The sequence below is a fragment of the Myotis davidii genome, unplaced genomic scaffold (assembly GCF_000327345.1).
Source record: "Myotis davidii unplaced genomic scaffold, ASM32734v1 scaffold118, whole genome shotgun sequence".
Taxonomy (NCBI): domain Eukaryota; kingdom Metazoa; phylum Chordata; class Mammalia; order Chiroptera; family Vespertilionidae; genus Myotis; species Myotis davidii.
Genome location: NW_006290441.1, coordinates 1682818 through 1694794, shown reverse-complemented (window position 1 = coordinate 1694794; position 11977 = coordinate 1682818). Strand labels below are relative to the sequence as shown.

Here is an 11977-nt window from a genome sequence, read left to right as displayed (position 1 = left end):
TAATACCATTTAAAGCAAATGTTTAAGTTTTTACTGTAAGACAAGACTGGGCCTCAGGGAAAGCTATCAGTAACTACTAATTCATTTTTAACTAAGACTGAGACATGGATGACATTCACTAGGAAACAAAAACATTTCAAGCTGGAGCTCACTAGCCCGGAAAGTAAACCTTTACTGTCTTCCTCTCTAACTCCTGCCATGCCTGCTCATCTCCCTTTCCATGGTATTACTTTAATCTGTTCAGCCAGCACTTACTGCACAAATGTTACCTGTCCTGTAAACTTTTCAGATACCTTCCTTTTCCTATAGCCCTTTGAACTTTTATTACATCATTGTACGTAACTGGCCTTTTTTTTGGGTGGGTGGAGGGGGAATCCTACTTTGACGTTCACAGCTGGAATCAAAGGTAATTGTATACTATCCCATGTTTCTAAAACAACAGTTTGTGAGTATGTTATCCCTTACTCTAAAAGGCTCAACTTCACATTATGTGTTACTTCAAACTGCATTGCTGAAATTATCAGTGTCATTGCTTTTTGTCTCATGAAAACAAATCACAACTCCTAGGTTGGTATTTACCAAGGCCTGTCCTGGGCCTCCACTTCCTCATGTCCTGGATTAAAGTAGAATCGCAAACCACCCCTCTGGCTTTTCACTTTACTTGTTTCTGAGTGCTGTGTAGGTGAAACAATATTCATCTTTTTCTGGATTTTTAGGCACAGCTGAAAGAGCTATGTTGATAATATACCTACGTATTCTATACCTGAACAATGACTATTATAAAGAACAAGTGTAACTAACTACAATAAAAGGAACACTAATCAGACAGATATAGTTCCTCAGGAATTTTCACACCCTCAACCTCTAAATAAATATCTTAACAGAAAGACAGAGGGTGCCAGAAAGTAAGACTATACACAGCTGCAAGATTAAAATATAGCTGGAGGCTTTTATGTCTTTTGAGACCAAAATATGTTCTCCATGATGACATATATTAGTAAATTTAATTATAAACTACCACTCCTTATAAATGGCTTTTCACTTCTCAGCACTAAAATTCTACTATGCTTCTCTAATTACATTAATTTTATCTTAGAAATGATTTTACAAGGTAAAGATCAAAACTGTTATAAGGTCCTGCCGGCGTGGCTCAGTGGTTGAGTGTCGACCTATGAACCAGGAGGTCATGGTTTGATTCCCGGTCAGGGCACATGCCTGGGTTGCAGGTTCGATCCCATGTAGGGTGTGCAGGAGGCAGCCAATTGATTATTCTCTCTCATCATTAATGTTTCTATCTCCCTCTCCCTCTCCCTTCCTCTCTGAAATCAATAAAACATAAAAATATTTAAAAAAAACTGTCATAGGATGGAATATTTTATCAATTATTTTTAAAAGGTAAGAAAAATGAAAGTCTGCTATAAACTGTTATATTGTCATTGTGTTGTCCAGCATAAATATGGGTGATCAGCTGATTTCCCTAACCTCCAAGTAGTTTTCTTATTCCTGGATAAGCCTGATTTAATGAAGAAGAAACCAGTAAAATGCAAATTCTTCAGACTTCCTTTTAATAAATCCAACTTACCATTGTTAAAAATCACTGAACCAAAAGGTACTTTCAAGAAGGCTTATTACTCAGATATATATTAGGTATAAGAAAATTGAGTCCAATTTGAAATGAATTTTAACACATAGTACACAAACATCACAACCCCCCAGAGCACAACACAAAACAGTCCTTTAAGGAATATAAGCATTTGGCACATGAGAATGTGAAACTACATGATAAGAAAAAACCTCTTCAATGAACTAAAATTTACTTGTTAAAGATTATTTATTGCACAATATATCAGTTTATCCTAAAATAAAACAGATACTATTATTCTCCACTTCTAAATTCAGTAGTCAAATCTATTTTCTTAAACTAAAATTTTATAGCACTGTAATATGAGTCAACCCTTTGTTATTGATTTAGGATAGGGAAAACTTTACAACATAAAATAAAATAAATTCCTTAGAGTTCATGAAACCATTTCACAAATCCTAGAAGGCACACATTATACTTCCAATCATAGTAAGTGCATTTAAGTACTTCATAATTAAAAAAGACAAAGCTGTACAGAATACAAAAAGTACATTTCATCCATTAACACATTTACAACTTTTTATGATTAGTTATTATAACATACCTAATATTCACATCTAAAGAATTATCACCCAGTTTAATGAAGTGAGCAAAAAGTGCTCATTTATTAGATAAGGCTAATAAATACATTTTGTTTCACAGTAGATCAGTTAGTGTCTTGGAGCTCATATTGAAAAGTAAAAAGGTTTGGGCAATATCAAGTTTCTGTTCTCAGTGTTAGATAATTCCTTGAAAGGTGAAGGATTCGGAGGGATAAAATCACTGGCTATACCTGGGAAAGATCCAGAGATCTGTAAAGCAACTTTACTCATTTTCAGAAACATTCTTAAATTAGGCAATCTGATCTGGACTCAGTAAGTCTAATCCATAGGATTTAAAATCTTAGAGCTGAAAAAGATATTGGGGGATCATCTATCCCAAGGTTTTCAAAATATGTTCCATAGAATACTAATGATCATGGAGGAGAGTCAGGGTTTTGCAAATTTGACCTGAATTTAATTTAAAAAAATTTATTTTGGTAAAAAATTAATTTAAAAAACAAGTTCCATCATATAACCCTGTTACTCACCAAATTCTAATACATTGGATATCACCAATGCATTAATACATGTTTTCATTGATTGACTTTATAATATTTAGTATTATAGTAATTGAAGTTTACATAAAGAAATTTATATTAATAAAATAAAATTTATAAAGTGGTGTAGGGGGTGTGTGTGCATGCATGCACACATGCAGCACATGTAGCTAGGGGGTTCTGAGTAAGATTTTACTTGGAAAAAGAAGATTTTACTGCTGAAATAAAAGTGTGAAAACCAAAATTAAAGTCTGTTTCTAAAGTATGAGCCTACAAACCAGATGAAGGGACTTTCTCAAGGTCACATGACCATAAAAGGCATCACCAGGTTGATGTGATAGAGCCCTCCGTACTCTGCATAAACATCCAGTGAGTGTTTAGCTGTTTGGTACTGATCTACCCCTATCATGAATATCAACCAATTCATTATCAGTATTTTGGGGGTAAAAATCAAGCCATATTTGGTTAGACATTTTGCTTAGAAATGAATTTTTTTAATTTGCATGCCTATGAAAAATCCTAGTATCCCAAAATTTTGCCATCAATATGAAGCAACTTAAATTGTATACTCTGGTACTTCCGAATATATTTGTAACTTACTAACAGGTCAGAAAAGTTACATGGAATGTTAACATTCTTTTAAAAGAAGACATCAGGCCCTAATTTTATTATATGCTGACATCATAATGTTTAACATAAAACAAAAATTTACTTTTTAAGTAAAATTTTAAAAAATGGTTGACATGCCACTGAACATAATTCCTTCAAAGTATTTGAAAGGAAGTGGAATGAACCACAAGAAAACCAAATTATCTCCTAATTTTCAGAGGTGTTTTATGTACTTATGGTTAAAGGCTTTATCCTATTTTCTTCTTTCTTAATCTAAGAAGTCTGAGGACTTGGCCTCAGTAAGACACTTTCAAGTTAAAATAAAAGCACCATAAACTAATATTGAATGATTCGCCATAATTTGGACATATAACATTTAGGATCTGTGATAAAAACTTCCTTCTGAAACTCCAAGACGCATGAACTTTATCAAAAGCTATTTAGAACAGTTCCCCAGCTGTGGAAAAGCATTTCTAGAAGATTCCCCAGCAGAAATTCATTTATAAGGCAAAATCACACCCAACTTTTAGTCTTCACCCAAATTATACAGTATGAGGGGGGGAAAAAAGCTTTTAAATAAAAAATATGTAGTTTTAAACACACAGCTAAAGTTATGAAATAACTGTGGATCATTTCAAGTAATAATTATTAAAGAAGCAATAATTAACCACAAGGGGGCATACATACTCCTTAGATTCCAGCAGAAAAACTAATTTAAGTAGTAACATGCACTTTGACGTATTCTACATTTTCAGTCATATAAAATTTTCTCTCAGATGGCTACAACTTTTTAACATTCATGGTTTATTTTATTTACTTACTTATTTATTTATTTAATCCTCACGCGAGGATATATTTTTCATTGATTCAAGAGAGAGAGAGAGAAAGGGGAGAGGGAGATAGATAAACATCGATGTGAGAAACATCGATTGGTTGCCTCCCATATGTGCCCTGACTGAGGATCAAACCCGAAACCTGGGTATGTGCCCTGACTGGGAATCAAACCTGAGACCCTTTGGTGCACGGGACACTCTAACCACTGAGCCACTCTGGCCAGGGTTTATGGTTATTCCAGAATGCTCCTACCCTGAAAAATAGTAGTGTTTCAGAAGCCTCTGGAAATGTTGCTGTTACTGCAGCAAAGGATTCAAGAGCAATTAGTTCTAATAAGCTATATTAGAACAGATAAATAATAGGAAAATAATGGTCTAGAACAGTAGCAAGTTTTAATTTACCATAAATGGAAGACATGAAAAGTTAATCAAAAGAAATGGGACAAATTGTCAGAAAAGCGAAAATAAGAGGGTGGGGAAAAGTGAGTTCTCGGTGCCTGCGCCCAACATCCCTGCATTCTTTCCCCATGACCCACGTGTTTGTAGCCCACAATAGCAACAAAATACTTCACTCAAGGTCATGGTCTGTGGGGCTGGCCTGCCTCATCAGCCATGTTAAGAATATAGTTAGCCATATCATCTTCAGTGGGCGCATCTGACACCACCCAAGATTCATTTGCTCCAGTCATCTGCAGGCGACAAATAGGGCAATTCCTGTGTCGATCACTCCTGTTAGAGAAGTCGATTAAAGAACAGTTCTTTTTCCTCTTTTTTAAAAACAGGTTTGTTTAAAAAGTAATACATATACATGGTTTATAAAAAAGTAAACAGCATAAAAGTATACAGTGAAAAATAAATCTCTCCCTCCAGCCCAATCTTTAATTCTTATCCCCAGAGGCAACCACTATCAGTTCATCAGTATGTCCTGTAGGCCATTATGTATCAGTGCATGTTAGAGTTGTCTATTCTTTTAAACATGCATTGTATGAATAGGCCACCATTTATTTAGTCTCCCACAGAAGAACATTTAGGTTTTTTCCTTTCTTTTGCCACTACAAACAACAAAATGGAAGAATTCAAGATTTAAAATAAAAGATAACTTTATATGCAGAATAATTTTCCTGATAGAAAAAGAGCTCATATATGATCACTTAAATAAGATTATGTTTTTCAAAGGGATGTTTTTGTCTTGACAAACATTAATTTGGAAATTTCTAAACTACCATATTTGAGTATGCAGGGAGAATGCTTTTCTCTTCATCTCTCAGTGAAATCTGAGACCAAAGTAATTAAATTATATCAATTGCTCTTTGGCTGTAGTACAAAACTAAGAAATCTGTTTCAAAAACTAAATGTGAAAGCTAGAGCTGGCATATATTATTCAAATTCCTTTCTGATTCCTCAGAGAGAGATACTTTACAAAGATAATTATGTGTGCTCTTCTGTGTACAAGTCACAATTTTAAAACAATCAACTTCTGCTTCAGGCCAATAGGGACCAGACAACAAAGGGCAATAATCCCTGAGAGGTGGGAAGCAAAGAAGGTTACTGCCTTGAGAGTTTCTAGGCCACAGAATAAGCAGGGGGAACCCAGGTGGAACTTGGCAGGCCCCTTCCCTAGTTGAAGGAACAGAGCTGAGAGTCTCAGGAAGCTAAGGCAGCTCCGAGTTACATGGCAGAGAAACTGGTGTGGAGAAAGTTGCACAAAGGGAGAATTCCCGAATCTACAGATGGGCCCCCTAGGCAGCGGTTCTCAACCTGTGGGTCGCGACCCCTTTGGGGGTTGAACGACGCTTTCACAGGGGTCGCCTAAGACCATCAGAAAACACATATATAATTACATATTGTTTTTGTGATTAATCACTATGCTTTAATCATGTTCAATTTGTAACAATGAAAATACATCCTGCATATCAGATATTTACATTACGATTCATAACAGTAGCAAAATTACAGTTATGAAGTAGCAACAAAAATAATTTTATGGTTGGGGGTCACCACAACATGAGGAACTGTATTAAAGGGTCGCGGCATTAAGAAAGTTGAGAACCACTGCCCTATATTCAGCAGAGTGTGTGTATGTGAGGAAACTACTCCAGGCTGAAGAATCACCCAGCAGTATTTGAGAGGACAGTACCCAAAGCTCACAAAGGGCCTGGGATATTGCCTGTTCCCACCAGCCAGACTGGAAAACCTCATAATTCACAGAGCATGGAGTACTCTGAAAGGTCTTGCCTCATTAGTGGGACATAATGTGTTCTAAACTAAACACTGCTCTAGTCCTGCCTAACAAATTATAAAAACAAGACCCAAAAGGATCAAATTGTTTCCAAGTAACTATATCCCAGAACAAAGCTCAAGAATATTTATAGTAATATAAAAATATCCAGCACCCAAAAAGGTAAAAATCACAATGTCTGGCACCCAATCAAGAACTACTACACACAAAAAAAGAAGCAGAAAAATACAACCCAAAATGAGGAGAAAAATCAGTCAAAACCAATCAGGAACTGACACAGATGTTAGAATTAGCAGAGAAGAAAAGGAAAGGTTATGATAACCATATTCCATATATTTTAAAAAGAACTAGAGGAAAGACCAAACACATTAAGTTAGAGACATAGAAGATATTAAATAACTCAGACTTTTAGAGATGAAAACTATAATATCTGAAGTAATAAATATACTGGATGGGAATTAATGGCAAGTTAGGCAGTGTAGGAAAAAAGATTAGTAATTTGAAAAGGCATTGCAGTATTAATTATTCAAACAGAGAAAATGACTCAAAAAAAAAGAAAGAAAATAGCATCAGTGAACTGTGGGACAACTTCAAATGGTCTATATGTGTAGCTGTAGTCCCAAAAGGAGAGGGGAGAGAACAGAAAAAAATATTTGAGAAATAATGGCTGTAACATTTCCAAAATTGGTGATACCATAAACCTACAATTCTAAAAAACTCAATGAACCCTAAGCACAAGGAACGGGAAGAAGACTAGTCTAAGGCACATCATAATCAAACTACTCAAAACCAGTGATAATGAAAAGCAACATTAAAAGCAACCAGAGGGAAAAAAGTATAATACCCACATAGGAAAAAAGGATGATAGAGATTTTTCATAGGCGACAATGCAAGAAAAATGAGAATAAAGCAACATCATTAAAGTATTGGGGAAAAAAATACTATCAATTTAGAATTCTCTATCCAGAAAAAGTATTTTTTAAAATGATGTTTAAATAGACATTCAAGAAAATCCTATTGAACCTACAAAAAAATTCAATAAATGAGTTTAGTAAGGTTGCAGAATACAAGATTGATACACAAAAATCTATTTTATTTCTATATACTAGCAACAAACAATCATAAACTGAAATTTAAAAATACCATTTGAAATAGTATAAGAAACAAAGTACTTAGGGATAAATCTGTCAAAGATATGCAACACTGAAGACTACAAAAATTGATAAGAGAAATTAAACAAGACTAAGTAAATGGAGAAATAAACTGTTTTTGTGGATTGGAAGACTGAATATTATTAAGTCAAGTCTCCAAATTGACTATTTATTTAACGCAATCCCAATCAAAATCCTTACAACTTCTTTTGTAGAAATTGACAGTTGATTCTAAAACTCATATTGAAATTCAAAAGACCTAGCACAGTCAAAACAACCCTGAAAAAGAAGAAAGTTTGAGGACTAACCCTTCCTCATTTAAGACTTACAGAAGCTAGATAATAATCAAGATATTGCAATATTGATGTGAAATAGATGAATAGATCAGTGGACCAGAACAGAACCTAGAAATATACTCACATGTATTTGAACAACTGCTTTTCAACAAAGGTGCAGAGGCAATTTAGTGAATATAGTCTTTTCAACAAAATGGTATGGAGCAACTGGAGCCATATGTAAAGAGAATTTTGATCTATACCGCAAACCATATTAAAAAATTAACTCAAAATGGATCATAGTCCCAAATGTAAAACCTAAAAACTATAAAATTTTCAGAAGATAAAGATTTCTTAGATATGACACTAAAATCATTATCCATAAATCACAAACTGATATACTGGACCTTGTCAAAATTAAAAACTTCTACTCTTTGAAAGATATTCTTAAGAGAATGAAAAGGCAAATCACAAAATGGGAGAAAATATTTGCAAATTATACAATGAGTGGCCAGATTATTATGACCACCCCATCAGTACAATGAAGTGAATTAATTATGCAAATAATAATAAAACTTTGAGAGTATTTGCTTAGTTTTCAATATTCAGTATTTTTGGAAGTGTCAATGAAGTACTGATGGGGTGGTCATAATAATTTGGCCGGTTATAATAATCTGGCCACTCAGTGTATAATTGATAAAGGATTATCTATCTATCTATCTAAATATGCAAATTGTCCCCTTGGGAGTTTGGGAGACCAGGAGTTCGATCACTCGCTACGACCAGGGGGCAGCATGGAACGAAGGAAGGCCCCAGCCGGAAGCCAGCAGCTGGGAAAGGAAGGCCCCGGCCAGCAGTCGGAAGGCCCCGATTGGCCTTGATCGCTGGCCAGCCTAGGAACCCTACCCATGCACGAATTTTGTGCACCGGGCCTCTAATACAGCAGTTGCCAACCGGTGGTCCGCGACCACTGGTGGTCTGCAAGGTCTGAAAGGTTGGCAACCGCTACTTTAGTATATCCATAATAAATAAAGAACTCTCAATCTTTGAATGGACACTTTACCAAAGAAGATATATGGATGGTAAATAAGCACATGAAAAGATGCTCAACATTGTTAATAGGGAAATGCAAATTAAAACCACAGTGTGGTAACACTACACATCTACAGAATGACTAAAATTAAAAGGACTGATCAAACCAAGTATCGACAAGGTTGTGGAGCAATTGCAGCTCTCATATATTGCTGGTGGAAGTGTAAAATGGTACAACCACTGAGGAAAACAGTTGGTAGTTTCTTAAAAATTTAAACATATATCTACCATATGATCTAGCCATTCCACTCTTGGTTTTCATACAAGAAAAAACCCCCAAAATATATGTCCATAAAATGTCTTGTCCACAAATGTATAGAAAGCTTTATTTGTAAAGCTAGTGAGTTTGAAAACTGCCATGATTTCAAAGTAGTGAAGAGAGTAAATGACATTTACATGATGAGATAAGAAAGTATCTGTGACTTTCATATCAACTGTAATATAAGCAAAGATCTCTGATTCCTATTATTGACTTTGTCACAGGTACTAAACTTTTTGGGGAAAGGGAATGTTTTGTATCTTGATTGTCATGTTGGTTACATAGTTATAAAAATTTATTAAAATGTAAATATATATGTAAAATGGTCACATTTTATTGTGTGTATGTTATGCTTCAATAAAGTTGCTTTTAAAGGTTAAAAAATATTAATTTAACAGATATTGCCAAAATGTTCTCCAAAGCAGTTGTACCCAATTTATATACTGAGCAACAATATATAAAAATGCCACTTTCACCACAAGCTTGCCAAGACTGTATGTGCTAAACCTTGTCCTTCTTATAAGTGAAAGTGGTTTTGTAATATTGTTTTACTTTTTATTTATATAATTATAAAGGTAAATGTCTTTCACTTGATATTTAAAGAGATCTAGATTTTATACTTTTGGATAGATGGGCAGTTTCTGTAAAAAAAAAAAAGTAGTGTTTTTAGCTCCTAAATTTGGAGATTGCATTTCCATTTATTTTAGCAAAAGAAACATTGTAAAAAGAAATACAAAGTTAAAAAAGCTTTATTTGTAATAGCCAAAAATTGGAAACAACCCAATGTCCATCAACAAGTAAATGGATAAATAAACTGTGACTTCCATACAATGAATACTACTCAGCAATAAAAAGGAACTATTGACACATACTACAACATAGATAAATCTCAAAATAATTATACTGAATGAAAGAAGTCAGACAAAAATAGGTTATATACTATATGATTTCAGTTATAAAAATTCTAGAAAATTCAAATTATTTTATAGTGACTGAGAGCAGAGTAGTGGTTGTCTGGGCACTGGAAGGAAGGGGTGGGAAGGAGATTTTACAATAGGACACAAAGGTAACTTTTTGGGATGATGGACTAGTTCATTACCTGTATAGTGAAGATGGTTTTTGTGCATGTGTACACATGTCAAAACATCAAACTGTACTTTAAGTATAGTTAATTGTATATCAATTATAAATTCTCCTAAATGAGATTCTTATTTATAAAATACTAATGAGCTTGATCAGCTGATCTCTCAAGTTCCCTCCAGATCCAATTATTATTTCTTCTAACCACACATAAAGGAACAATGTAGAAATAAGAAAAAGGGAAGCCTGTGATTCTAAACTCAAGTCAGGCACAAATCTCCTTACAGCAAAAGTAAACTGCTAAAACTAAAATACACCCCCACATTTTATAAACTTTAGTTATAAAAATAAAAATATTTTTAACCATTAGGAGGCATGTCATAAAATCCAAAGTACTTAAGAACAAAATCTTATACTTAACTACAATATTTTTGTATTTTTTTGAATTTTATTCATATACATGTTCCCATTTGACCTTTGCCTATTCCATGAAGACACCAGATAACTTACCATTTATCAATGCACTTCTGACAAAAGCTGTGAGTACAAGGCAGGATGAGGTCAACTCGACCATCCATGCAGATACAACACTCCTCCTCATCAGTCAGCTGCTTCACCCTGCAAAGTGAAAGCTAAGTTAGAACAATGATATTCTCTGCTGTCATTATAGTTTAAACCAGTGGTCACCAACTGGTGGTCCGCGAGGTCTGAAAGGTTAGCAACCGCTGGTTTAAACTGTTTCCATCACCTGAAAAAGCATTATCAAACATCTATGTGCCTTCAGTATAAAGCAAACGATTCATGTAATATCACACTAAATTAACATACTTTTTAGGGAAGGCATTATATTAGGGAAGAAGTACTAAGAGGGGCAAATTTTATAAAGAAAGACTGGATAAGGGATAAATTCTGCAGTGATTAAAAAGAAAATATGGACAAAAAACCTGGAAATATTCAGGTCTTTCTGCAAATAGCTTAACCCATTTAAATCATATTAAATTTATATGAGTGAATTCAACCAATAATGATTTATTCACTATACAGGATACAAAGCACTCTAAAATATGAATCTTGCCATCGGGGTCTCCCTGTGCTGATGCTGATAATGAGCATATAAATGAAAAAATACCTGTCTTAAGTATCGGGTGCTACCGTAAATATAAAAGAGACAGAAAGCACAGTCTTGGTCCTCAAGGAGCTCTCTCACCTTGGGAAGAAAAGAGTTGTTGAATCTTCCACTCAGCCACCATTTAGAGTGCCCTGAATGGGCCAAGTGCCTTTGCATGTGGTGTTTTCCTTTCTTGGAATACTTTTGTGAGTTTGGTAAATTCCAATATTAGTAACTCAGCTCAAAATATCACCTGCCTGTTCTCAAAACCAACATGTGCCTTAATTAAAGAACTTACATGTTGCATTTCAACTGGCTGTTTACTGGCTACTAACTTAAAATTTTTTTGAATAAAGGGTGTTTATCTTAGGTTCTCAATAAATGTTTCTTAAAGTGATTTTAATTTGTTTTTATCCTTTGTGCTGTTCTATTACTGTTAGATTTTGTTCATCAGGCATGTAGTGCTTTTTTTAAAGATTGAATGTTTCAATGTACAGCCACTAGACTATAAATTTAGAAGAAGAAGCTATTGCTAACATGTTTTTAATTCCCTGCTGTGCTTATACCAGTGTATGTATATAAGATATTGAGATGTCACTTTAAAATTCATC

General features: G+C 34.3%; 1 protein-coding gene across 3 annotated transcripts in view; it reads right to left on the bottom strand.

Annotated features, from left to right (window-relative positions):
- Window positions 1-4398: 4398 nt before the first annotated feature.
- Window positions 4399-11977, bottom strand: part of RNF141 (ring finger protein 141) — an 18815-nt gene continuing 11236 nt past the window's right edge. For all 3 annotated transcript variants that reach the window (XM_015563716.1, XM_006763470.2, XM_015563715.1), the window contains exons 5-6: window positions 10769-10876; window positions 4399-4891 (exon numbers count right to left, since the gene is read on the bottom strand). In XM_015563716.1, coding sequence (XP_015419202.1) covers window positions 4741-4891; window positions 10769-10876 — 259 coding nt within the window. In that variant the 3' untranslated portion in view covers window positions 4399-4740. The remainder of the gene's footprint in view (window positions 4892-10768; window positions 10877-11977) is intronic.